Here is a 27,949-nt window from a genome sequence, read left to right as displayed (position 1 = left end):
GTTGGTGCAACCAGACCTTAGACCGATATTCATAATCGGTTCTTATATTTAAGATCGTCTTATCTTCAAATATTCCGTAGCCAATGAAATGATCCGTACAGAAATCCGTAGTGAGATAAACCACCGATGAGGCTGTAAGAACCAGTTTTCAATTAAATAATTTGTGTAGTGCGTTAAGGAATAGAAATTTATTGTATTCGTTTATTTTATTAAATATATACATTTGTTACAAAATCAAATAAATCGGATATCTTACAAGACAGAAAAGTATCGACAGATAAATTTGAACATCGCGCGCGCATCACTTTAATTGCATTGCCGTGTCGCGAATGAAAAACACCGTGGAGGAAAAAATCGCTGCTGTGAACGCGACCGACGACTGCTTACTGTGCAGCTTTTTTTTTTATGTGAAAACCATTGACAACCGATCGCGATTGTCTCGCGATGTCCGTAGTGATTACAAACGTGCAACTGTTATCATTTCGCCGACAGCAGCAGCGATCACAACAACAACAACAACGACGACGACGACGATTCGACACCGCGGCGCCGGTAACGAGTAAGATGGCGGCCGTATCAAGAGTCGCGCTTCGCTCAGCTCTTGGCGGATAATGACGTCGCGACGGCGGTGGTCGGCTGGCAAATCGACTACGTATCGACGACGCAAATTACGCCCGAGATGCACGCCTGATGACGAACCCGAGTGCGAGTATAATGCCCGTGAAATAACGAACGCGGTGCCCCATCGGCGGCAGCCAAGGAAGTGCAGCCACTGCGAGACGCGCCTGCCGCAGATTCGTCGGCCATCGCCAAATCCGGTTCGCTCCCCTTCAAGTTTGAATTCCGTAACGGTCGTACTCAAGTAAGTGTCAAGCGTTCCCCGAAGCCAGTTGACCCGCATAGTCGAAGGTGCGAGCCGATGGTGTGGTCTCTTTCTCTCTCTTTCTCTCTATCCTCTTTCTCTTTCTCGCGCTCTATGAATCCGTGTATACGACACTTCTCTATGGTAAGCAGCCGCGCCATCCCGTCGACGACGACGGCAGCGGACGTCACGAGAAATCGCGCACGTAGGCAGTCGGTGAGAAAATCCAGTTCGCCTTAGTTGCCCACCCACTCGCTCTAACCTTCTGTGTGTTTACGCTTCGCTCCGCCGTACTCCGCGCCGCTCCGCACCATCGGGTATCGTGCTAATTGAACGTTTGTCGCTTGTATTAACGTCGCGCTGATGACAGGTCTACCCGATCGGTACTTACTGCGCCGTATACCCACAACTGGATCACGATGGAGGACGCGAACGAGGTCTTGGTTAGCGCGGCCGAATTCATAAAAGGTAACGCGTGTTCCACGCCAACGTCGAATTAGAGAATCTATTTTTAATGATTACATGAAAAAAAGGCGGACATGTACATTTTCCAATAATAAGTCTGTGAAATTCGTTGATTAATATTAATATGTATCAACTGTGATTGAAAAGATTTCTAGAGAAATCTAAGAAATAAAGTCCTCTTTTCTCTCTCTCTCCTGATATATTACAATGGAAAATAAATTTGTTTTTCTTACAGATCGCTTGTACTTTGTAACACTAAGAACAACAATGAAACCAAAAAGTACTCCAAACACTCACTATTTCTGTATTGACAATGAGTTGGTGTATGAAAATTTTTATGCTGATTTTGGCCCCTTAAATCTAGCCATGCTGTATAGATACTGCCAAAAGGTTAACAAGAAGTTAAAGGGTATCGCACTCAGCAAAAAGAAACTTGTACATTACACAACACTGGATTCAGAAAAGAGGGTGAATGCTGCGTTTCTTATTGGATGTTATGCGGTAAAGATCTTTTCTCTATTATGTAATAATACACACACACACACATATATATATTTATTAAACCTATTCTTTTTCAAAGAACTGGTATATAACGGTGTAATAAGTTGGAGTGAAACAAAATATACTTTTTGCACTCTGACTTACTGTACTGGTATACATCAGTTCAGAAAGTTCTTTGAAAAAGTAATAAACCTATTGTATTTTAAAGATCTTATTTAAAAGTATTTAAAGATATCATTTCTTCAAAAGTAATCATTCTATTTTATATGTTTCAGATATTATACTGCAAACGTACAGCACAAGAAGTTTATGAATGTTTGACTAAGAGCCCGAGTAATCCTGAATTCATTAGGTTCCGTGATGCCTCCATCGGACCACCGTGTTACCAGATATCGTTAAGTGATTGTCTAAGTGCTATATACAAGTGCCATCGACTTGGTTTCTTTAATTTCGAAGATTTCTGTGTGAAGGAATACGAACATTACGAAAGAGTCGAGAACGGAGATTTAAATTGGATTGTACCCGGAAAGTTTATTGCTTTTTGTGGCCCGCACACGAGATCTAAAGTTGCAGATGGTATGTGTATCGTATAATTTCTTTATATTATTACAAATTCTACGCGTGTTGCATCAATGCAGACAATGCAGTAAATATTATATATTTTGTTGTCCACAGGTTATCCACTGCATGGTCCAGAGTCTTATTTTACGTATTTCCGCCGTAATAATGTAACGACAATAGTACGGCTTAACAAAAAGATCTATGACGCTTCAAGCTTCACTGATGCAGGCTTCAATCATAAAGATTTATTTTTTGTGGACGGCTCGACGCCAACGGACTCCATAATGCATCAGTTTCTCAAGATAGCGGAAAACGCGAGCGGCGCGGTTGCCGTGCATTGTAAAGCGGGCCTTGGGAGAACAGGTTCTTTGATTGGTTGCTACATTATGAAGCATTACCATTTAACAGCTCATGAGACGATCGCTTGGATAAGGATATGTAGGCCAGGTTCAGTGATCGGGCACCAGCAACAATGGCTGGAAAAGTGAGTGTGTATAATTAGCTTGCGTCGTATAGCTCGAGGGATTACCGAGTGAATTTTAACGAGTAACGTCGCTATGCACCTTAGGAAAGAAGCGTATCTTCGTTCGCTGCTGAAGGATCCATTGCAACCTGTAAATGGAAACCCGGTTCACGAGTATGGAATATATTCGATAATTGGTAGACCCAGGACGGCTTCCTGGGGTAATGTAAAAAGTCTCGTAGAAGACAACGTATCCGGGATAATGCATCGTGTGGACGGAATAAAATTAGATGACCCCGCCCCGGTGGCCGGAGCCAGTGCCGCAACTAGATACAGCGCGCTGACTCAAGGCGACAAATTGTGCAGAATCAAAGCTAAAAGAAGAGGCATACCGACGGCTCAAACCTCTCTTAGTACATCCACAGGGACGTCCACTGTTGTACAGTAAGTGCAGACTTTCTCCATTTTAACAAAGCTTTCTCAAAATAAACTTTTACTAATACGTGTTAATATATTAGGGGCTTGCAAAAGTTCGTCGGATTTTTTGTCATATTTCTTTTCTTAATAGTAACGAAACAATATATGCCATGTTCAATCAGAGTATCTGCCATTGTTATTCATCAGTTTCTGCCACTTTTCAGGTAACTGTCCGAATCCGCGCCTGTAAAATGACTTATCCTTTGTTCCAATTTAAATCATCGACGATCCGACGAACTTTTAAAATACTTATGTGTACATATTTATATATTATACTTACAGCCCTTATTTGGGACCTTTATTGCAAACCAGGAGTCAAAAGGGAGCGATTGCTGGTCTAACAGGAAATAAAGAGAGAGACCCCACCAAGAGGCTCCTATCACGGTCTACTGCGACGACAGTCGTGAAAAGGTCAGGCGATTTTTTTTCTTACTTATACTTTATTAATGTTTAATTAAATAAGTTTATTTATTTCTGTTCTTAATCGCTTTTCATTTAACATTCTCGTAATATTCTTTCTACCACACTTTTCTATTTATTCTATTATTTAATATTCTTATTTCTCATGTTATATTTATTCTCTGAGTTAGGCTTATGCACCCAATATATGCTTCTGATTAAAAAGTCGAATAAATTTAACCAGTACTTGTATTATCTATATTGCATGCATTAAGCGACATATAGACATTTCTTTATCTTAACTGGAAATTGTAGAAACAGTTGGTTGGTCAGCAATAGCTGTGATCCATCTTCCTGCCGTATTAGGTCTAAGCCAGCAACACAGAGCCATAATATCAACAACAATACAACCACCACCACTCCTGTTACATCTTTAACCGTATCAAAACCAGTGAGAAGGGCAAAACGTACTTCCTGCATGGCACAGGCCCATACTACAAACTCGTCCGCAAATCATTCGGTACCGCAGCCGCAACAAGGCATGAATATGATCCTCAGGTCGGCAGACCGAATTACTCGCTATTCACTCAGGCAGTAAGTCAATAACTGTCCCTTTCGAATTTGGGTCAAAATTTACAATTGTGCGGTTTGGAGAACTGCTTATTTGACGTATGAAAGAAGCTTTGACGGTTTGATCACCAGGTTCCCCAGAGCTAATTGACAGCTTCTAACATTCAGCTTTACTCTATTATTATGATATATATGCTATCATTTTTCATGCACTACTATCTTTATATTTTCATCTTTCGTACCTCACATATTACCAATCACCATACACATGCACATTTATCCACATATAGGCCCGTATTCTGAGTTCTCTTTTAACGATAAATGAGCCTCTAAAAGAGGCTTAGGAACCACCTAAGATTGATTGAGAAGCTACATTTAAGGCACTTTTATCGATAAAAGAGGATTCAGAATATGGGCCATAGAGATAAAAATTAAATGATTGAGATTTACAGATATAATGGTTAACAGATGAGTCTCACAAAATTCCGTATAACTTTGTTATTTTGCACACGTAGTGTGTAAGATATAAACATATATCTTTTTTTACATACCTTTAAGTCGACATTTATTTCGTACTGATCTTAAAAGGAATATGAGTTGCTAATAATACAGTAACTTAAAGTGTAAAATTTCCCGACTATTATATCATTGGTTTTGATTGATATTGCATGGCATGACTCCACGGATTTTGTGTTTGTTTGAAGCATGCAGTACATGCTAAAACTCAATAGGCCTGGGCAAATAACATCTGAACAGAAACATGTTAACGGTTTAATGTTCATTATAGTCCAGGCCTCAGAATAATGTACGCTACATTTAGTGCTTAAGCGATATGTAGCATCAGGGGTGGCTAACGAAACGATCCTATTTATTTTTGTGACTTGCAGTGCGCGCACAACAAAAAGTTATAAAAGTGCATTTATCAGATGACTAACCGATATTCCCAGTGGCGTTGGGGAGGACTGTCAGGTAACTGGAGCATCTCACCAGCGCCGAAGATCTCATCGCTTAAACCCCATCATTCAATAAAAGCACTTCACTGATCTCCAATCGATTCTCCTTCAACTTGAACAAGTTTTGTCCAGGCTTTTATCACCATCAACGAAGGTCAAACTACATCTACAGTCATCAACATACATTATTTAATATGGTTTGTCATATCTGGAGTCTGAATGAAGATCATAACACGGTGCGTCAGCGAAAGCAGCAGAGTGAGTAAAACTGATTAAGTTATAACAGTATAAAAACTGTTATTGTACTAGAATTGTATAAGCATTTTTCATCATGATTGTCCAACATCTCTTAGTAGCTATCATTCGCCCCATGCAAACGTTCGGGCGAGATGCACCGCATTTATTCGCGACTCATTCAGACTCTAGTCATATGTATACATCATGGGATATTAATTTGTTGCAATACCTAATATATATCCTATGCAGCTTCTAATTGTTCTTCCATGCTGAAGTTTATGTGTTGAGTATCTGCAATAGGAAAATTAGACTTTCGTTAATCATCTTTTCATTATAATATTTTGCTGCTCAGAAAAAGCATTGCAAATATATTTTTTTTTTTTTCAAATCATATTGATTTGCACATAATTTTGCAGTAATATGTTTTTAAATTTCGCTGAAGGATTTATTTAATGCTCATGTATTTGTTTCAAAGTTTAATGAACTTATATTTTGCGATGATACAACTCAAAATACACTCCTTCGTGTCTATACCTTTATCTATTAAAATGAAATTTTTGTGAGTAATTAAGCTGATTACCTTCATTATTCTAAAAGAATGATAAGCAATGGTTCCCCTACCATCGCAGCTACAATAATTAATGGTAGAGAGTAAAATAAAGAATCTCTATTGGCGTTAGAATATTGAAGGAATATCGACTTTGACTCATCTTTTAGATGATTAAAAGGGTATAAAAATAAATCTCATGTAAGGCCTCAAAATTCAAATTTGTTACATCTTTTGTTATTGTGATATTATGCAAGTTTTTATATATTTATATATAAGAAACACTTATTGTTATGAAAAAAATTATTGCGAACTGGAATTGGATAGTTAGCAGGAAAGATTTATTTAGTATGATTATGGTATATATAACGTATAGGAATGTGTATTAAAGGAGTATAAATGTTCCATAACAGACTGTCAGTTTAAAGCAATGTTAAAAATCTTAATACACTGTAATTTATGGCACCTGTTAAAAATTATTTTTGTTGCTTTGAACTTTGATGAAAGCAGTAGAGAAAGAGACTTGCAAAGCCCAATACATACCTATATGTGTAGTTTATACAACTAATGCAGCATACTTTGCAAGAGATGTTATTTGATGGAAAATATATCTCTCGCTAATCTCCACTAAAAATCATAAAGATGTAGAATGTATTTGTACATTTTTTATTTGTTCGAAATAATGTAGGTTTGTAGATTTTACAAATGCGATGCGACTACATATAAATTTGTTATTGCGCTAATTATATACATATTATACTTCAACAAGTAATAGCAATCTTAATTATAGTAACAATTTATTGAAAAGAGAATTTTATGTATGAAAGATTTAAGGTTATCTTCAGGTCTTTTTGTAAGTATATCATAAAGATTTAGTTACACAATTTACAAGGACACTTCCAAATTCGTCGTCATGATTACTTCATCATAAAACATATCAAAAGATGTGATGAAACATAAGAATAATGCAAATTGTTACAGTACATCAAAACTTATCAGAATTAAGTCTTGAGAAAGAAAGCAAATAGAATTTTAATATTTTACATTAAAAAAGTTAAGAAATTAACAAGTAACATTTCATCATATGATTCAAATTGACCTGAAGATAAGACAGCAGGATGAGAGTATCCTGATGTAGCACTGTGTAAATTGTATATAGAGAAATGTAAGCCAATTATTTGAAATGCCGTTAAGTACAACATTGAAATTAAGTTGTTACTCTTACGAGTACCCAGATTTTTTATATATATTATGTTATTCTTTATTAGTTTTGAAAGTTGCGCTTCTTTACACACTTATGCATAACAGAATGTGTAATGCTTTAGAGCTTTAGTTGCTTTTTTAAAACAGTATTTTTATTTATATCTCTCAACAATCCACAAAAAAAAATATATATATAATCATTTATTTAATTATATCAGAGTATGCCAGTCGCTTATTAGATGTATAGTTGTGACATATAGCATTGTAATATACAAAATAAAGACAATTTATTAAAAAGAAAAAGAGGAATGCTTTAGAAATATTATAAAAAATCTAAGTTACATCGAGATCTATAACAAGAAGATATCGTCAATTTTAAATATCAAGTGGCAGTCGTAAGAGTAACGATAATTGTTGTTTATGGATATCATAATGTATCTAAGATCCATGTATAATTACAATTGAATTATTTTTTATGAAATTGATATAAATAACTAAAAATATAAATATGTCAATAGTAATTTTAGTATATGCAAGGTTTTTAATTAACTTCATCTTAATCTAATTTTTCTTGTGGAGGCATGTGTAAATGTATCTTGGGAAGAAGCGCCAGTATCTAAAATATATAATTTTGTAATAACAATTACAATCATTCATTGTCATTCTTGTCTCAGAAACTTCAATTGTAAATGAGTCAATATCTGTTATAGAAATTAAATATTTGGAAAAGTGCACTGGTCTTTTTGCTAACTGAAGTTTAGTATGGCTAAAAGAAAGAATGCATATCTTTTATAAATTTTGGGTATTGATCTTTCTTTTTCTAAGTAGACATATATGTATGCTTTCACATAAAAATATATAGTCTATATATTATATAAATCTATAGTATTAATTGCATATTTAGTTAAATAGTAAGATAACATGAATATAGGAGCCATGGATTTTTTCTAATTACAATGTTTAATAACAAATGTTATTAAAATGTGATGATGTTTAGAGACATAGTTAATGTATCATTAGATTCCAAGAGATAGAATTTGTAGTAAAAATTATTTATTTTCGAATAAACGCACCATCTAAATTGTAAAAGTAGCAAATCTTTGCAGCTCCAATATCTAGTAAAATATCGTGAATTATATATAACATTTCTTCTTCGTAATGTTCAATTGTAATATTACATGTAACAAGACTTATATTGCATGCAAAATGCAATTATTATCAACAAAATGAAACTCTGACAATGTACATAAGATTAAAAGAGTTATCCTATTTAAAAATACATATTTATACACTTGCGTTTTAACATTGAAAGTCTAAAATTCTTCTATATTTTGATGAGAAAAACAACTTTGCATGTGTAATTGCATTATAATTGCTAACTTATAATAGCTACGTCACATAGTAATATTACAAATGCAACGTTACAATTAACATGGTGTACTACTAGAAAAAAAGATGTTTTAGCAAAAACGTTTCTATTCGTTATGAAAATATGACGTTTAATGTAATATTAGACTAGAATATAAAATATTGAAAAAGTATTATTTAACATTGTATACTTACACTTTATAAACTTTTTTTATAATTACAAATTATTATATATAAATGTGCTTTTATATATATAAACACCCGGTGAACTTTATATTGTGTTATACACTCAATAAAGAATACGTATTTTACTTACTTCTTCGGAATAAAATAAAAATTATCTTTATCTCTGACCCCCTTTAAAAATAGATAGTGCCTATAAATGCTTATAAGACGAGTAATATATCTGTTTCAGTAACACGGTTTTATTTTCTATAAAAAGATAATTATAAATATACATAATCCTTAGCAAGTTCGTCAAACGTTTTATATATAAATGTGTCTATTTAATGAGAAAGTATATACAGTATGTAGCCAATGCTACCCAGTGACTAGCAAAACCGAGCTGAGCCCACTTATCAATCGTATGGCTATAGCTATACCCTGTTTCTTGTAAATCAGATGTATCAAACATGAGACCCAAATAAGCCAAATGAAACATGGACAAACCGGAGAATGCCATGTTTATCATAAACACCCATAAACAATTGTAAGAGGTATATTTATGCGTGCATTTCTGCGAAGCACACTGTTTGGATGCGATACAGGCATTGAAGATATCGGCTAACATGATCCTGAGTTTGAACTCTATATATGTGTAAAATCCTAGACTAAGTAACACTGCTGCCAGTTGAAAGTTTAATCCGTGTAAAAGAGCGCTTATCAGATACGTAACAGTCACTGCTCCGAACTTTCCAAATCGTTTAATGCTAGGACGGAAGATATCTGTTAAAAGTAAGATTTAAAATAAATTTAACATAAGTATTTCATATTTTAATGAAGTACACACTTATACATACATGTCTTCAGCCAATAATGCATTGGGATATTCCAATAAATGACAACTTGAACAAGAGAGCGTGGAAACTCAATGTACAATGGCTGAACTGTCGTTGACAGTGGAAGAGGAAATCCAGCGAGTATTAATAACGCCGAAGCTATGTACGAAACAAAGTAGTGGGATGATCTAAAAGATAACGCGTCCCTGTATGCTATTAGCCATCTGAAACATAAAAATAATATTTTCATATTGACCAAAAACAATTATAGATATATTAAACAAGTGTCTTGAAATAGAGAGTAGGTACTAACTTCCAGGAGTTATTTACGAATATCCATTGTGTCCAACAATTTGAAATACTCAGGAAGATGAATGCAAGGAAGATGTATCCTATACCATAGATTATGCATAATTTTGTCTACAATAGAAATTAAGCTTTTTAAAAATTATCGCGATATCCCTCTCTTGTCATTTGATATGCATTATAACATATTATAACACATAGTAATTGAATATCTATATATGTACTTGGCTATTAGAAGTACGAAGTGAAATATAATCTCTGAATGATATCCATGGTCCAAATAGACAGGTTACACCACAGAATACATAACTTGTGTAACTGTAAATATCTGGCAAGTCATTTGAATCACTTGTATCAATGGCAATACTTATTACCTTCATTGCCATAGTCATAATCACGCTACGTACTTTATGCCATATTACTGACTGCATTGAAAATTCACTAGAAAAAATATATCAATATATATTTGATCTGTTGAAATAAGCATAAAATATTTCAAAATATCATGAATACATACCAATATGCAATTATCAAAAGAGATGGTAAAAAGATTCCTATGCCACCATGCCATTTTTTGGGGATGTATAAAATACCATAAGAAAAAAGAACAAATACTATCAATATGATTAAACATTCTTGCATATAATACTGAATAACACACAAGCCTATGATTACTGATAATATATGAAATATTCTGTGTGATATGTACGCTGAAATATCAAAGAACAAAGTCATTTTTATTATGACACAAATGAAATAATCTATGGAGGAAAATATATTGTATAAATGGAGAAAAGAATCTTACGAGTATAAACAAATAATCTAAATAATACTGTGCTACCCAACAAAGGTAACATATAACGTCCTGTATCATATAAAGTAGGACTGAGACAATACTCGTATAGTTCATAGAGATTTTCCTTTTCTGCATCCACATAATCAAAGTCGTATTCAACGTTCTGCATGCAATCATAGTCCAAACAATCATCCTCGTCATCGTAGAAAACCGTAGCTCCTACATCTTCCATCACAACCAAGGCTAGAGGCAATCCAACAACCGATTAGCATAGCACTTTGTACAATTGATGCGTTCTACCTATTTGAAATAGAAATTATAAAACATGAAAATTCTGCAAATAGATAAAAACACAAACGATATTGATTTTCAAATGCAAATGTTTAAAGTGCTATAAATACTGCTCAACTGACCGAAAAATTTGAGTGTAAGAGAACACTAAAAAATATAAAAAAATATCTTCGCGTCTCTAGAATAATTCGTATGTATTCTAAACAATTGTCGTTTTAAATCACGAAAATAATATCTTCTTCGATTTCAAAGTTTTTCTGTTATAAAACACGATTCTAAAAAGTAAAGAATTTCGCGATGATTCTTATCATTTACAAACATGAGCGCGCTTGTTGCACGCTTTCAGTACACTGTAAACACACTATTGGTCAGTCTTTTCAGCTGCACTGCTGAACTGGTACAATAAGTTAGAGTGAGAAAACATATATTTGTCTCACTTTAACTTATTGCACCAGTTCAGCAGTGCAGTTGAAAAGATAGACCATATGGCTGCGTTCCGAAATTCACTGCCAGTACTGAAATTCTATAGTTCATGTCACGTATACTATAGAATTTCAGCATTGGCAGTGAATTTCGGAACGCAGCCCATATAAATAAGGCACACACTGTGTGCACATTACTAGACGATAGCTGTTGGAGTGAGCGAAATGCAAGAGTGAAATAAAAAAAGAGGGAGAGTATTCGAGTGACGTTTCCGAACGCACCCTAGTACTATCAGTAAGGTCACTTTCTTGCGCACTGCAGTGCATGTAGTCAGTATATACTAAACTGTTAGAGCCGTATTCTTGACTAATTACGCATACGATATTTCAATGAGAAAGTATAGTATACGTGAAATAAACTATAACTTTTCATAGAAATATCGTATGCGACATTTTTCGAGAATAATGGAGGATTCACACGATTGCGTCCGATGTCCGACATGATATCCAATAGTAGAACAGCTTTCTAATAGAAAAATTAGTAATTATATTTAACATACAGAATATAAAAATGACCACACAATAGACATACATAATAAAATTATATATTATTATTGCAATTAAGTTCATAAATAAATTTACATTTTACTGCAAGTCTTAACATCAAATTTTCAAAAAAAATGTCTTTGTAATTACATTAAATTAAAAATAAGATCAGTAACGTGTCAAACAGTTTCTTAACTTTTTCTTAAAACTATTTCTATAAAAACAACATATATCGTAATGATAATAAGATAAATAAGAATTTATTATATACAGTGTGTCCCATAAGTTCGGCAACGGCAAGAAAGCTCGGCGGGGGAGCATTTTAGAGAAAAATGTTTCGAATAAAAGTTGTAAGGCTTAAAAAGTCGCATTTAATGACAGTAGTTATTTGACCTAAGATGACGTCGCCAAGGTCAGGACAAGGTCAACTTTGCTTTTTTAGATAGAAATACATATTTTTTATTACGTCATTTTATTCTACGTGAAAAAGCAAACTTTTGTTTGAAAAAATTTTTTATACGACCTCTATTTTCTAAGATATTTACGTAAATATCTACAAAATTATTGGTTTCAATAATTTTTTACTTGAATTCTATCAACTTTACCGAAAAATATCAAGAGATAAAAATTGTTTATTTTGTTCTCATAGAGCTCTGAGAATTTTTTCAGAATTTTATATTAATTTTTTAATACTGCATTTTCTTGAAGTACTAAAAAGTTAACACAAAATTCTGAAAAAATTCTCAGAGCTCTTTGAAAACAAAATAAGCTATTTTTATCTCTTAATATTTTTCGGTAAAGTTAATAGAATTCAAGTAAAAAATTATTGAAACCAATAATTTTGTAAATATTTACGTAAATATCTTAGAAAATAGAGGTCGTATAAAAAATTGTTTCAAGCAAAAGTTGTTTGCTTTTTTACGTAGAATAAAATCCCATAATAAAAAATATGTATTTCTATTTAAAAAAGTAAAGTTGACCTTGTCCTGACCTTGACGACGTCATCTTAAGTCAAATAACTACTGTCATTAAATGCGACTTTTTAAACCTTACAACTTTTATTCGAAACATTTTTCTCTAAAATGCTCCCCCGCCGAGTTTTCTTGCCGTTGCCGAACTTATGGGACACACTGTATATAATTGTACATATAATTATCATGAGTTTTATATTCTTTATATAATTACAATAATACATATGATTAAGAAGGTAGTAGACCCAAATTTTGCAAACATATTTGCGCAGCTTCTGCTTTTGCTTGCTTCTTGTTAGGACTTGCAACACTTGGCTTATATTCGATACCATTTACTTTCACCTATAATATATGAAATGTATATGTGTATATTTCTTAAAAATAGTATTACGCGTGTATCATAATTACTTACCTTAAAAAGAAAATTTTTCCTGTGATCTGGTCCACATTCAAAGCACAATTCATAAACTGGTGCACCAAATTTTCTTTTTGAGCAATATTCGCCTAATAATGATACTGGATGTTTGCCTATAATACAAGAAATTATGTGAGTAATCTAATAAAGAATACGTCACACTAAATGTATTTTATGATAATAACTTATTTACAAATGCGACACGAATGTACTTCCGTAAAATAAATAAAGAAATAATATAACAATAAAACATTAAGATGTACCTTCCAATGTCTTCACTGTTGGCACCACAGGCTTCACTGCTTTGTTACTTTTCTGTCCAATATCTTGCTCAGAAACCAGTCCTCTCTTGTCTAATTTAACTTCTAGTTGTAGTGGCTCCAAAGCTCCTTCTTTATTCTTGCCTAAGCCCTCACCAGGTCTCCAACCCATCTTTTGTAGCAAGGCCATACCCATTCCACCTGATACAGGCTGTGCTGACACTAATTGGTCCTAAATAGTTTGTTGAATTAGAAAACGTGTTACATCTTTACTTACATACACAGCGTCGAAATGTAGTTTGCAAGCTTCAAAGCTACATACTCCACTCTTTGAAATCAATACATGTATAACTGATAAACAAAATTTGCATATTAGATATCACATTTTATATAGAGTCGTGAAGAATACATTAAATGCTTTTCTTAAATCTTTAATGATGGTTAAAAAGTATTTAGATAAATCTAAAAGTGCATTTACTATAATCTGTTATACAATTTACATAAGAATACTTACTCAACAGACAATACATTCTGCATCAGGCTGCTGAAGTAGTATCTTCTCTGATGTAGCTATGTGCCTGTAACAAACCCTCAGGTGGATGTAGACTAATGCTAAATATCCCAGCTTTAACATTAAGAGGCAATGTACCAGCTTCTGATGAAATCCTATGGTAGGAAGCTGACGATAATTAGCAATAATCTCACAAGTGCTTATTATTTCACTCAAGTGTATTTAAAACTCATCATTTGCAGTACACCCGGAAATTATCGTTGATTAAATATAGCTTACAATTCTTGTGTTGCTAGTTATAAGAATTTCTGCTAGGACAGAATAAACTTACAAGACTATGCCGATGAGAAATTGGAGCATGAAATATTTTGAAATATATGGTAAGAAGCAACAACTGTTCATTGATATACCTGCAAGTTTTATTACAATTATAGTTTTCCAAAATTTTAATTTAGAATTATACTTTTGTAAATTTTGAAATTTGATTTGAAATAATAATGCTCTTATGTCCGTGCAGGCACAGAATCTACCTCTACACGAGAAATAGTCTGTGCCTACAACACAGTCTCTACTAAATCAACATTAACTTTAAATTGATCCTAGTAGAGACTGTACCTGAAAACTTGTTACAGGCAATATAAATGTCAATAGGATTACACTAAACAATGATAGGACCAGTATCTCAAATAATCTGTTCGATATTAATCTAGAATATTAATGTAATCATACAGAAGATATAAATTTCAGACTTTTTGTTGCAGAAAATATATTGGACCTGTTTCATTGTTTAGAGAAAGGAAATCATAATGGATATGTGAACAAAGATGCATTTACACATCAAACATATTTTTCTCTAATGGAAATTTTAATCGTAATTATAATTTTGTCTCATCACATACAGTATATGCTTGATTTGAAAATGCATCACATAGTAGGATTTTGGAATAGTTGGTCTAGTAAGTACGAAATGTTTCGTACATGGAATAAAATACATAATAAATTTTACCTTACGTGCCCAGGCTTGATAACCTGAAGACAATTCTGCAGGTGTGAGCACTTTGGCTCCTGTACTACCCGTGAACTGACCTGGCATCTGCTTACTCTCAGCCCAAGTTTTCATCTATATTAAGTAATTTAATATAAAACTTCTCCCACATTGCTTTATAAAATGTATACCTTGTCTTCTCTTTCTTCCTTCTTACCTCATTTTGTGCTTGATGCATTGCATTCAAAGCGCTAACGTCATTTGGATTTTCCCTTAATTTTCTCATGGCTGCTAATCTTTGAGATACTATGGAGCCTATGTCGACAGTCTGCAATTATCGAGGATACTTATTAAAATTACGATATAAATCATAAATTAATTGTAATTATATTTTTCATTTTTGTTTAATTTTACTTCTGTATTTGCTGGAAAAACAGTCTGTGCTGGTTGCAAAGGAGGTTGTACAGCTGGTGGTGGCATTATTGCTAGTTTACCATTTGTTGTAGATGCTGGTACAAATAACTTTTTTGGTTCTGGTTTCTTCGGTACAACTGGCACCCATTCGCTTTCTGAAAACAAATATTATCTTGCAGCTATCCTCTCCTTCTCTTTCTTTAGAATCCATATAAAAAGAAATACATATATAAAAACTACATCTGAAATGTATATATATGTTACCAGTCTTTCTGTGATGTTGTCCACTGGAGACAGGAAACTGCAATCGTAGCTGATTTGATGTCTCGGCTGCTTTTTCTTGGAACGTTTTTGTCGGTAATTGTTTTGCATCCTAAATGGAGAAATTAAATTTATTAAATTTTCACGGCAACAATTATCAGTAAAATAATGTTGTAAAAATTGATATAAAAGAGAGTACAGTAAATTAATATTAATACCAACCTTAATATTCATTATGATAGAACTAGGTCTTTCCTTTAGAAGAAAAGGATGATGAAAACCTTTCTCAAATTCGCTCTCTTCTTCGGAGGAGATATTAGATAGTTCACCTAATGCTTCAGATTTTGACAACGTTTTGCAAAAATCTACAATATATAGTTAATTTCAATTAACTGACAGTTATTATGATAATATTCTAAGTTAATATTTTAAAATAATATTGCAACTTAATTATTGTGATAGTAAGATTAATATAAATGATAAAAAATACCTGTAAGTTCATCCACCGTTTTCCCACCCGATTGTATAGCAGCAATAGCTTTGTCCTGTTGAGCTAACGGCAAAGTCCCTTGTTTTATCATATTTATAGCATTCCTCCTTGCAATTTCCAAAAGCTTCTTTTTATCAATTTCAATTCGTTTTCTGAAAAAAAAAATGTAATATCATGTAAACTACAAGTAATCTGAATTTCGAGAAACTAACTTCTAATATGATACTAACTTCCTTTCTCTGCTTCGACTTCGACCTCGCATATTTTTTTCTTTACTTCTGTCTTCACTGCGACTCCTATACCTGCGTCTCTCTCTGCTTCTGCCTAAATCTCGTCTTTCATTATTCCTGTCTCTGTCACGCTTCTCTTTGCTTCTGTCTCTTCGCTTTTCTCTTTCACGGCTCCCACTGCACTGTGAATTATATCGTGTTCGTGATCTGGATCTTCTTCTATCCTGTGAATGACAACTCCTGCTCCTTTTATTATCGTCTTTTGTATCTTTAAAATTGACATCATCTTTGCAATCATTAACTCCCAACTTTTTCTTTTCTTTCTCTCTCAAAACTAATCTGAGATCGGTTTTTGTAGAAGTTGCCCTCCTTGTTGGGCTATGCATTATACTTTTCTTTCTATCACTATCTGGACTAAAGGATGATGATCCGAATATATCATCTCGAGGTGGAGTAGGACTTAAAGTAGGTGTTCTGTTATCACTACTACTATCAGACAATTCACCATCTTCCATTTTGGCAGCTTTTGCCTTTTTCTTATTTTCAATTTCCTTTACAGTTTCATTATAAATAGTACTGTTCTTGAGATCCTTTATTAATATTTTCCCTTGAACAGGCTGCTTCAACATTTCTATATGTGAGAAAAGATATTGATTATTGTTTAATTTATAATATTATCTTTACTACTAATTACATCATATTTTATGAAGTTGCAGATATTATCAGTAATAAAACTATATCATATAAACTTAACAGACTGATAAGTACAAACCAGGGAGCTTAGGTATTATTGGCTCATCAGATTCATCTTCTATTTTCTTTGATATAGGTAGCAATGGAGGACTACCAAAATTATTAGTATCAATTATCTCTTTGTTTATATTTGGATTGTCATCTAATTTTGTTGTATCTTCCACATCATTCTTTTCTAGTGTATCAGATATTTTTGGACAATCAATCTCAAGATCATTATTATCCAATTTCATTATTTTGACTTTTGAATGATCCGAATCCGACGATTTACTTGAAACAGATTCATGTCTTCGTTTGGATTTCTTCTTATGCTTCTTCTTCTTTTTGTTACCTAATTAAAAAAATAAGAAATAATTAGCTGTAATAACATATAATGTTAGACAATACATAGAAAGTGCAGAAATACCTTCAGCATCACTGTTACTGTCTGAGGAATTGTGCTTAAGCTTTTTCTTATGCTTTTTATCCTTATGTTTATGTTTTTTCTTGCTCTTTTTCTTTTTTGTCGGGAGTTTAGTCGACTTGACGGCATCACTTGGCGTTTGCTGATCAATGTTCTCCTGAGATGCAACACTATTGTCGGCATCGGCGTCTGCGTCCGCATCGAATGTGCTGAAAAGTTCCGTCAATATCTCGTTCGACGATTTCTCAGGCAGTCCAGGCTCAGGCTTGATTTTTACACCGTCGACGCCGACGGTTGTAATTAAGTGAGCGAGATCAAATAAATTTGCCATTAAACGTATGCACTTGTGTCTCTATAAAAACGAATATTCCTTATTTTAACAAGCACACAAGAATCTTGCTAACGCCATTTCGCAACCATGTAAATAGTGGATCAAAACCAATTTAAAGCCCATTCTACAATTGCGTAAGCGAGTCGTGAACGTAAAGCCCATTCTACAATTGCGTGAACGTGGTGTAAGTGGTTGTAAGTAATTACGACCCTATCAAAGTAAAGCAATCAGTGAATAAAACATTCGGATTGGTTGACTCTTACGTTCACGACTTCGCTTACGCAGTTGTAGAATGGGCTTAAGAGTCAACCAATCCGAATGTTTTATTCACTAATTGCTTTACTCTGATTGGTTGTCGTAATCACTTATAACCACTTACATCCACGTTTACGCAATGTAGAATGGGCTTAAGAGTCAACCAATCCGAATGTTTTATTCACTAATTGCTTTACTCTGATTGGTTGTCGTAATCACTTATAACCACTTACATCCACGTTTACGCAATGTAGAATGGGCTTAAGAGTCAACCAATCCGAATGTTTTATTCACTAATTGCTTTACTCTGATTGGTTGTCGTAATCACTTATAACCACTTACATCCACGTTTACGCAATGTAGAATGGGCTTAAGAGTCAACCAATCCGAATGTTTTATTCACTAATTGCTTTACTCTGATTGGTTGTCGTAATCACTTATAACCACTTACATCCACGTTTACGCAATGTAGAATGGGCTTAAAGGGACGTCTACATTGGAAATAAATAGCAAGAAGTAGGAAGTAAGAGTCAGAAATTGACCAACCACAGTCGAATGTGAAAAGAATAATCAACTATGATTAGTCAATTTCTTATTCTTACTTCCTACTTCTTACTGTTTACTTCCAATGTAGACGTCCCTTAAGGGTGCTATTTCACATGTCGTACGACAAGCTTTTCGGATACTTTTATTGGTTGGAATAGAGTATTTCTAGGTTTTCTGTTCGTCAATCAATGAACGTATCCAAAAAGCTTGTCGTACGACACGTGAATATCAGCTTTAGGCTGCGTTCGGAAACATTACCCAAGTGTACCCGTTGCGTTGGAGTGAGTGAAATACAAGAGTGAGATAAAAAGAGAGGGAGAGTACTCGAGTGACGTTTCTGAACGTAGCCTTAAGGGACGTCTACATTGGAAGTAAATAGCAAGAAGTAGGAAGTAAAAGTAAGAAATTGACCAACTACAGTCGAATGTGAGAAGAATAATCAACTATGATTGGTCAATTCTTATTCTTACTTCCTACTTCTTACTGCTTACTTCCAATGTAGACGTCCCTTTAGGCTGTGTTCTGAAATTCACTGCCAGTACTGAAATTCTATAATATACGTAACATAAACTATAGATTTTCAGTACTGGCAGTGCATTTCGGAACGCAGCCTTAATCTCGCGCAAACTAGTGATTTGGACACTGCGCCATTAACCAATGGACGCGTTCAGCGGAAAAAGCGCTCAGTGAGCAATCAGCGATTATTGGTTCTTACTGTTAGATCTCTAAATCTAGGCCAATTACATTGACGAATTGCTCAACGTTGTGCAACTATCGAGTTCGCTAAATGCACCCAATGGGCGCGTTCAGCAGAGAAAGCTGCTTTGCAACTGTTGTAAAATTCGTGAATTTAATTGGAGTATGCTTTTAATTTTAGTTGAATCCAAGAACTTTTTCCAATTAGTCTGTTCTTTTTAACTGCACTGCTGAACCGGTGCAATAAGTTATAGCATGTTCGACTGGCTCTGGGTTAATCCACTCTGGGTTATTCAGCCTACGTTTATTGGTCGAACAAGTACTTATAACCTTTATGATTGGCTAGTAGAGACTTATGACGTCATTAATCGCTCTCGGAGCGATTAACCCAGGGCCAGTCGGACACGCTATTAGAATGAGACAACTATATTTTTTCTCACTCTAAAGCCAGCGGCACACGATGCTTTTTTCGTGCTTACTTGCTTGCTGGATGGAAATACTCTGTTCTGATTGATGTATTTTTGAAGATAAATGGAGATGCACCAATCAAAACAGAGTATTTTTATCCAGGAAACAATTCAGCATGAAAACAAGCATCGTATGTCGTTGACTTAATTTATTGCACTAGTTTAGCAATGCAGCTAAAAAGAACAGATCAGGGAGACTTGCGCTTAAAGACGTTTTTTTATTGGCTACATATTATCTTAAGATACTGCATGTTTTATTGGTTGCATATTAATCTTGAGATAATTCATGTATCCAATGAAACGCTCGCATAAGATCCCAATACGCATCGTACTTATCGCTGAAAATTACAATAGAGGCTTTAAGCATTTGAATTCGACTGCGTGAACGAACTAACGGTCTCTTTAAATCTCTGCAAGGTGTTTGTCATTTAAATCATTCCTGTTGCTTGTGTTGCACATATCTCGCTCCCAGAGAATCACAGAAGTTAGTCGACGTATATTCAGGATATACTGCGAGCAATTCAGTTAAGGAGGTATTTATATTGATTCTATCGTGTATTTTATAACAATTAAATTATACTTATACTTACGTTCGCGTTTGTATTTCATGCCCGTTAACTTTCCCCATGATTCTTTATCTTATTTTAAATTAATTTTTCAAGCGACTCGTACATAATCAGAGCCGGTCTCTTGTCTACACTCATGTCGCACCTAAGATTTATGAAAGAGCTTAACAATTTAACTCGTATGGATGACTCTATCAAAGGGCCACCCCCGCGATGGCAAAAGAAATGTTTGGAGAACTCAAATTCAAGGTAATAACTCTTTCACATTTTTGTAATATTATTTATTTATTTCTTTTAGTAGTGATTCAAAATACTTTAATATTCAGAAAATTGATTTGATTTATATATAAGAATGTTGATTTTGGTGCAGGTATTGCTTTACATATGGTTTATATTTCAGTATTAATCTCAGCATAAACACATCAAAAAAAGTTTTAAGTTCGAGCAGCATATTTGGAAAGTCTCCGATAAAAAAAAATGATGGCAGAACCAAGAAGACTCCCTCCAAAGGCTCTAGGAAATCTCCAAGTAAAATTTTGTCTCGTTGAGTCATTTACATTTTGCTTGATTGTATCTTTGTATAGTCTGTCAAAGCTATCTGAAGTATATCTTATATAGCAATAATTATATAAATCTATATATTTTTTTCAAAATATTTTTGATAACAGGTCGCACTCCAGCTAAAACACCTAATGGTGGTGACAGGTTCATTCCTTCAAGAGCCACGACTAATTTTGATATAAGTCATCATAAGGTAAGTAAATATTGAATAACTAAATATTGAAGCATCAACATCTAGTGACTTTGGATTTATTCTTTTCTCGATTTCAGATTCTTCAGCAACAGAATGCTGACCCAGACAAAGATAAGTTTGACGACATAAGTCCTACAAAGCGGGAAATGCAGCGTCTCATAGGAGAAAATCTTCATGGTGGTGATATAGATAATATGAGAGTTTTATCTTATCGTGTTAAAGCCCCAGCAGCTCCAGATGGCTATCAGAATCCACTTAAAGTTTTGTATAGCCAAACCAAAACACCAGCTAGTGTTAAAGCTTCGACGAGATATATACCACAAGCTCCAGATAGAATATTGGACGCGCCCGAAATCATCGATGATTATTGTAATTATTCATGCTCTCTATAATTCGTATTTATTTACAAATACTCTATTTTCTGCACTTTAAAAAAATGAATTGTAAGATGAAATCATGCATAATCTTTTAGATTTAAATTTAGTGGACTGGTCAAACAGCAATATCTTAGCCGTTGCGCTAGGTGCCAATGTATATTTGTGGAATGCTGAAACTGGATCCATTCAGCAATTATTTGAATTGGACTCGAACGATTACGTGTGCTCTGTTTCATGGATCCAGGAAGGTCCTCATTTGGCAATAGGTACCACATTAGGAAACACAGAACTATGGGACTGTAGTGAAATGAAGAGAGTACGTGTGATGAATGGGCACACGGCTAGGGTCGGTTCTTTGTCTTGGAATTCTCATGTATTATCGAGTGGATGCAGGTAGTACAGAGTACAGTTAATTTTACACAGTCGTTATGTTCATTTGAGCTTAAATTTTGGTCAATACTGTTAAAGATTAGGCAAGATAGTGCATCACGATGTCAGACAACGAAATCACTTGATTTCCACATTAAACGCACACAGTCAAGAGATATGTGGCTTAAAATGGTCGAACGATGGGAAATATTTGGCTAGTGGTGGCAACGATAATATGCTATTAATATGGGCCTCGATCGCTGGGCAGAATCATACTCAAACTCAGCCCGTTTATACTATAAATCAACATAACGCTGCCGTGAAAGCGCTTGCTTGGTGTCCCTGGCAGAACAACGTACTTGCGAGCGGCGGTGGCACTGCTGACCGGACTATTAGATTTTGGAATTGCAACACAGGCAAGTTCACGTTTCGTTTCGTTAGCACAGAATTGAATAATAAAGGTTTCTAGATACAAATACAAAAAAGAGACCGACGAATATCCGAATGACGAGTGTTTATACATTTATATATTTCAACAATTAAGTTGCGCCATAATTCGATTTTCTACTTTGTTATAGGTGCTTGTTTGAATAATATAGATACAAGATCTCAGGTCTGCTCTTTGTTGTGGTCGACAAATTATAAAGAAATTATCTCTGGACACGGCTACGCGCAAAATCAACTGACGATCTGGAAGTACCCAGCGATGACGAAGGTAGCAGAACTCACAGGACACACCAGTCGCGTTTTGCACTTGGCGATGTCACCGGATGGAACTACAGTACTCAGTGCCGGCGCCGATGAGACATTAAGGCTGTGGAAATGTTTCCAAATGGATCAACAGAAAAAGAAGGATTACAGCGAGATAAAATCAGTTGCGTCTAGACTTAAACAATCAATTAGATAAAATGAATCCGTCTCACTAAACGATTGTGTCAATATTTAATTTCATTATTTGACACATATGTAATCGGCATATATGCATAATGAGCGAACAACATCGATGTTGCACTAATCCACTGACATGTTCGAAATTGTATACGAGATGCATATACCAGTTAGAAATTCAGGATACTAATATTAAGTACACTCGGTAAATAGACTGGGCGCAACAAGTTCTATGTATAGAATTGTTGTCTCTATAGAATAATAATTATAAATGTAACAACGAGGAAGAATAAACCTTTTTTTGTACGTAAATACAAAATCCTTACTCTCTCTGTTACTTTATAATAAATTTTTTATTAATCTTGCTAATTTTCAGAGTAAAATATCAATTGGAAGTTTTTTAGATCTGTTTGACTTCTATCAATGCTTGCTTTAGATTCCTATTCTTTTATATGTGTGTGTTTATGTTAACTTCCTTGTTATATCTTCCATACATATCAAAGAGAGTGAAAGATTCTCCCCCACTCTTTCCTACACTGGAACCTTTATATATTCAGGTGCATGAAGGTATATTCAGGTAGTAGGTTTTGAACCAACCTGAACAATCGTGCGAACTAAACAATTAGCAAATATAAATAAAATTAACAATATATTACATATGTAACATACATGGTATATTTTAGGATATAACAAAGTATGATACAGTTATACATTTTGCATTAGAATATTGTACTCGCATGAAAGAGAGAGAGAGAGAAAGCATAACTTTCATTTACAAAATGGTTACAGAATTTAATGTGAAACAAAGATTTAACTGTCACGACAGTTGCAAATGAAACATGAGCGAAATAGAGAGCAAGAGTGCACTATTAAAATCTAAATCCAAACATCTTGATCAATCGTACCCTGTAAATAATTGTAACGAGGATGATAACGATCACAATTGGTGGGCAAGCGACAGTGGATCCAGCACAGGATCATATTACTCAGATACCGACAGGTAATTCAATTGTATTTATATATATTCAGAAAGAAGTTCTTCAATAATTTGTTATAATTACAGTTCCGTGGTTGAATGGGAATCCGAGATTGGGCCTACCGGAGAAGTGTTTTATGTAGAATCAGCGGAAGAGAGTTTATTCGAAGATTCTACAGTATTTGACAATAAAAATGATAGTCCTCAACCTGAGTTAACGCGTCGTCGTAGCACGAGAGCCGGTAAATTGTTTCGACTTATCAGACGTAAGGAAAGCAAACGCTGGAGCACAAGAAATAAAAAGATTAACAGCAGCACAGTAGCGAGTGATGTTGTCGTTCAAGAAAAAGATGCAAGTGGAAGCAAGGAAGTCACATTTCGAGACTTCCAGGTATTAATTAGGAAGAAATTATGTTGTAACATCTACCTATTGTTATTTCTGTCTATGTAAGTGTTTCTAATGATTAGGCAGGTGAAATTCGGGAAGTTACACTGTGGATTGATCCTGAAAGAAGGCACAAGTTGGGAAGGAGGGCAACCTTATGCGAGGCATTTTTTGGCATCACACCAGGTGTATTTTCAGATAAAATTAGAGTCATGGTGGCGGGATTTATACCGGATGGTGAAGCCATGAAGAACAAAAATATAAAAATTGGAGACTGGTTGCGGAGCATTAATTCCAATAATGTCACTTCCAAGAATTTAGATCAAATATTATCCGAAATCACTACACCATCAAACGTAAGAATCAATAAATTTATCCAATTTCTAACATACATTTCATAATATTACGCGAATATAAATTTTTATATTTGTCTTAAAATCTCTTAACAAAAGATTGTATTATTTTGCTCACAGGTAACATTAGAATTGCAAAGAGTGGCTGGAGTCGACGTTACTGCAAAACTGCCTCGAGTAAATGAACCAAAAGTAATTACGTTTGTATACAAATGTGCACAGGTATATAAAGATATTATACACAAAACGATATACCAATCTTATTTCCAGCAATCAACATTGGTTCAATACCTGGTAAATAGAAAAAATAATCTCTACATGGAATCTTTATTGAATTATCCATTGGGTGTATTATATTTAAAGACAATGGATCTTTCGGAAATGGGACAAGAATTGCAGGGTGTATTATATACATTTCCGCGATCCGAAACTAAAAATATGCATTCCTCTTTGTGCACAGCGAGAGGAGCCTTTATAACTCTCAATCACTTGTTACCTAGTATATCAGGCCCGCAACCTGTCAGGTATATAGGTGTATAAGTGTGATATTGTACATGAAAAATAACAAGTGTCATATAATATATATTTTCTAGTACAACTGTCCACATAGGTGAGGAAGAAATGCACATTGTGTACACATCTCACAATGATGAATTACTTTTGATAGCTTTACCTGAGAAATGGTGAGTTCTGCTCAAGTGCAAGTAGAGAAAATCATTGAAGTCATCCCAGATAGCACAGAGAATCGAAAAAGAATTCGGTCATATGTCACCGATTTTAAGTTCATTTTTGGGTGCAAAAAGAATTTTTTTCACTGGAACTCTGAAGAATTCTTTTTACATCTGAGAATGAACTCAGAATTGGTGACATACGACTGAATTCTTTTTAAATTTTGTTTTAATTCTCTCCGCTATCTGGAATACTAAGTAAATATTCATCATTTTACAGGTGCACCCTGCAGGAGGCTGTCAAAATTACGGAGGACGTAGTCAGAACATTGGAATTTACTTATCAATCGTTGACGAAGTGTTTCACTATTCCAGAAAATCAGTCTTCATTGGATCATTTTTTCATACTAATTATGCATAGATTAGCAAATATCAAGGATTTGTGTAACGATGCCGACGTTAAAAAGCATACAGTGGAACTGCAAAACACTGTCGAAAATATGGAAAATTACAAGTTCAGGAGTGCTTTCTCGGTGGCTAGTTTTATACAGTTACCTAGAGATGCACAAATACAAATAGATGCCGCATTGAGTGAAATGGAAGCTATGGATTACAGAGATTGGGTACATTGATTTTTTTTTATTTATATTCTGAATAAAATGAGTACGTTTGTGTTAAATCGTAAGTCGTTAATATCGAAGGTTTAACAGATACATATTTGACAGAACGAGGATCCTATGGATTGTCAGAGACTGTATACTATATTAGGTAGCTGCGTTTATCACAAATGCTATCTTTTGGGATCTCATTTGCCTCATGAAGATTTAATCGACGTGCATTCGTTTCTGAGACATAACGGTCTATTGAATCTGATGAATCAAGAACAAGTAAAATGTCTCGTTCTGTGGAAACAGATTTATCCGTCATCTTGCAATCGTGGCAACGTCAACGTCGACGACAACGATCAATTACTGATACCTGATGGAAAGTGGTTTTTATTAGTCGTTGCGTATGGACACGATTTGCTGGCGGTTTTATTGGAATCCGGAGGATGCACCGCGAAGTAAGCGTGATTATTATCAAAATATGTATTACATGTGGCGTACAGAAATACTATTTTCTACTCAAATTTTATTATCCGATATAGATACAGCGACGCGATAGGTCCAGATGTATTTTACGTGGAAGAAGCCCAAGAGACATTAAAGCATGTGCAAAAAATTGGAGTCACAACTTTAGCTTCGAAGTGGATTATGTCTAATACCAGGCCTGAAGTGATACCATACGAGGAACATACAATGACCAAGCCCTCGTCCAGCATAACGGAGAACCTGTTTGGCTTAATAAAATCGTCTGATGCTCAAATTTCAATGTCCAAGTCGAGCGTTAATTCTGCTATCAACAAAAAGCCGCAAGAACTGCCTTCTATCTTGAAGAAACGCAGCCCTGAAGAAAGTCCAATGATTTCGGGTTCTGGTGAGTAATATCAGGACGTACCAAAGAAGTGGAAACAATTCGAAAATCTTTCATATCATATTTTAACTCGATTTTTTATTTGTTATTAATATATTAATGTATAATTAATCTATAATGGTATAAGCATTTGTGGTGTACGTTTAGTGTATTCCTTACAAACGTCTGAAGATTCACTCAGCCAAGGAACAGGTGGCATCAGCGAAATGAGCGACGAGGCGATGCCTATACTCGGAAGACGGGCGACCAGAGAGAAGATTAACTCGGCGTCGAGATACTCCGACGACAGTGACTCAGATATCGACATATACAAGGTATTTCTGCCGTAAAAGTATATTTGACGCTATAAAATTGTGCTAAAATAGGATCTCCAGTCGTATCGTACAAAAAATATCTTGATGAAACGTATTAGATAAAGCTTATAACATGTGTTACAAATAGTAATATCTGTAAATGTTCTTTCAGAGTGATAGTCACGTGCTCGCTTTAGATATATCCAACATACGAGAGAACTTACTAAACCAAGCAGAATATTTGATACCGAAAAAATTGACGGCTGGTGACAAAAATTATCTGTATCATTATGTCCACTTAGACATGGTAGAAGGGATTCTGTTGTCATCGATACCCATTCAAAATACATCGAAGGACAATAAGATTCTTATAAACTTCAACAAATGCGTACACGTCATCCATAGATTATTGCACAATACAGTGCGATTTAAGAAGATGTTGAATCAGGACATGGACAAAACCGTTATCAATAGGAGTTTAATCGCCGTTAAAGAACATGGTGTGTTGTTTGAGTGGGAGAATACAGTTTTTTGGGTAATCGGACGCCTTTACACTAGTCCTCATCCCAAGGAATTATATGTGTGCCATCAAGACTCTGCACCACAAAATTTAATTGAAATAGCTTTTCAATTGCACACGTGACATTATTCTAGCACACAAACAAAACCGTGTATCCTTTTATATAACAAATACTTTTATTAAAAATACGTTTATCTATTATGTGTAACATTGATCATTTTTAATAATTTGGATGATAATAAATATGCAGATAAATTTTGCAAGAAAATTAGTTTTTACTTCTAAAGTTATTTATAGAATTTGCATTGTATATTTTCTTTGTTCATTATAAAAATTGTCACACTTAAATACATAAATAAATAAATAAATATATA

The 27,949-nt window shown here is 34.4% G+C and overlaps 5 protein-coding genes across 20 annotated transcripts; 3 read left to right on the top strand and 2 right to left on the bottom strand.

Annotated features, from left to right (window-relative positions):
• The first annotated feature begins 315 nt into the window (after positions 1-315).
• On the top strand, positions 316-8,921 carry LOC116847637 (dual specificity protein phosphatase CDC14C). 10 transcript variants are annotated; one of them, XM_032822832.1, is made up of 9 exons: positions 316-862; positions 1,233-1,330; positions 1,563-1,828; positions 2,104-2,404; positions 2,504-2,873; positions 2,958-3,296; positions 3,642-3,740; positions 4,095-4,322; positions 5,246-8,921. In XM_032822832.1, exons 1-9 carry the CDS (start codon positions 612-614, stop codon positions 5,325-5,327), a joined length of 2,034 nt encoding a protein of 677 aa, XP_032678723.1. In that variant the 5' UTR covers positions 316-611; the 3' UTR covers positions 5,328-8,921. The 10 variants fall into 10 exon arrangements, with proteins under 10 accessions (XP_032678723.1, XP_032678719.1, XP_032678721.1 ...); XM_032822828.1 differs by having other exon boundaries at positions 4,044-4,322; XM_032822830.1 differs by having other exon boundaries at positions 317-862; positions 3,612-3,740.
• An 88-nt stretch (positions 8,922-9,009) lies between these two features.
• LOC116847640 (protein-serine O-palmitoleoyltransferase porcupine) lies at positions 9,010-11,423 on the bottom strand. Of its 3 annotated transcripts, none has more exons than XM_032822839.1 (7): positions 11,120-11,423; positions 10,716-11,006; positions 10,428-10,620; positions 10,135-10,351; positions 9,918-10,024; positions 9,626-9,828; positions 9,010-9,551 (listed from the first exon to the last, which is right to left on the bottom strand). In XM_032822839.1, exons 2-7 carry the CDS (start codon positions 10,936-10,938, stop codon positions 9,109-9,111), a joined length of 1,386 nt encoding a protein of 461 aa, XP_032678730.1. In that variant the 5' UTR covers positions 10,939-11,006; positions 11,120-11,423; the 3' UTR covers positions 9,010-9,108. The 3 variants fall into 3 exon arrangements, with proteins under 3 accessions (XP_032678730.1, XP_032678731.1, XP_032678732.1); XM_032822840.1 differs by having other exon boundaries at positions 11,317-11,385; XM_032822841.1 differs by lacking the exon at positions 11,120-11,423 and having other exon boundaries at positions 10,716-11,022.
• A 1,682-nt stretch (positions 11,424-13,105) lies between these two features.
• LOC116847636 (protein SON) lies at positions 13,106-18,127 on the bottom strand. 3 transcript variants are annotated; one of them, XM_032822823.1, is made up of 12 exons: positions 17,662-18,126; positions 17,275-17,586; positions 16,503-17,133; positions 16,273-16,424; positions 16,005-16,147; positions 15,786-15,894; positions 15,522-15,676; positions 15,325-15,435; positions 15,129-15,242; positions 13,615-13,843; positions 13,349-13,464; positions 13,106-13,278 (listed from the first exon to the last, which is right to left on the bottom strand). In XM_032822823.1, the coding sequence occupies exons 1-12, from the start codon at positions 17,987-17,989 to the stop codon at positions 13,165-13,167; spliced, it is 2,514 nt and encodes an 837-aa protein (XP_032678714.1). In that variant the 5' UTR covers positions 17,990-18,126; the 3' UTR covers positions 13,106-13,164. The 3 variants fall into 3 exon arrangements, with proteins under 3 accessions (XP_032678714.1, XP_032678715.1, XP_032678716.1); XM_032822824.1 differs by lacking the exons at positions 13,106-13,278; positions 13,349-13,464 and adding an exon at positions 14,126-14,189 and having other exon boundaries at positions 13,693-13,843; positions 17,662-18,127; XM_032822825.1 differs by lacking the exons at positions 13,106-13,278; positions 13,349-13,464; positions 13,615-13,843 and adding an exon at positions 14,130-14,532 and having other exon boundaries at positions 17,662-18,127.
• Positions 18,128-20,315: 2,188 nt separating this feature from the next.
• LOC116847639 (cell division cycle protein 20 homolog) lies at positions 20,316-23,226 on the top strand. Of its 2 annotated transcripts, none has more exons than XM_032822838.1 (8): positions 20,316-20,486; positions 20,616-20,768; positions 20,920-21,047; positions 21,188-21,273; positions 21,351-21,642; positions 21,746-22,043; positions 22,119-22,435; positions 22,598-23,226. In XM_032822838.1, the coding sequence occupies exons 2-8, from the start codon at positions 20,656-20,658 to the stop codon at positions 22,924-22,926; spliced, it is 1,563 nt and encodes a 520-aa protein (XP_032678729.1). In that variant the 5' UTR covers positions 20,316-20,486; positions 20,616-20,655; the 3' UTR covers positions 22,927-23,226. The 2 variants fall into 2 exon arrangements, with proteins under 2 accessions (XP_032678729.1, XP_032678728.1); XM_032822837.1 differs by having other exon boundaries at positions 20,920-21,062.
• Positions 23,227-23,434: 208 nt separating this feature from the next.
• Positions 23,435-27,846, top strand: LOC116847635 (protein inturned). Of its 2 annotated transcripts, XM_032822820.1 has the most exons (12): positions 23,435-23,601; positions 23,697-23,907; positions 23,971-24,274; positions 24,352-24,624; positions 24,742-24,813; positions 24,892-25,145; positions 25,215-25,304; positions 25,570-25,912; positions 26,015-26,352; positions 26,437-26,765; positions 26,910-27,076; positions 27,228-27,846. In XM_032822820.1, exons 2-12 carry the CDS (start codon positions 23,747-23,749, stop codon positions 27,696-27,698), a joined length of 2,802 nt encoding a protein of 933 aa, XP_032678711.1. In that variant the 5' UTR covers positions 23,435-23,601; positions 23,697-23,746; the 3' UTR covers positions 27,699-27,846. The 2 variants fall into 2 exon arrangements, with proteins under 2 accessions (XP_032678711.1, XP_032678713.1); XM_032822822.1 differs by having other exon boundaries at positions 23,440-23,907.
• The last annotated feature ends 103 nt before the right edge of the window (positions 27,847-27,949 follow it).

The sequence above is a fragment of the Odontomachus brunneus genome, unplaced genomic scaffold (assembly GCF_010583005.1).
Source record: "Odontomachus brunneus isolate Ranch 3 - 2012 unplaced genomic scaffold, Obru_v1 Obru_scaffold_082, whole genome shotgun sequence".
Lineage (NCBI taxonomy): Eukaryota > Metazoa > Arthropoda > Insecta > Hymenoptera > Formicidae > Odontomachus > Odontomachus brunneus.
The sequence above is the reverse complement of the archived record's forward strand: the minus strand, read 5'-3'. Positions and strand labels throughout refer to the sequence as shown.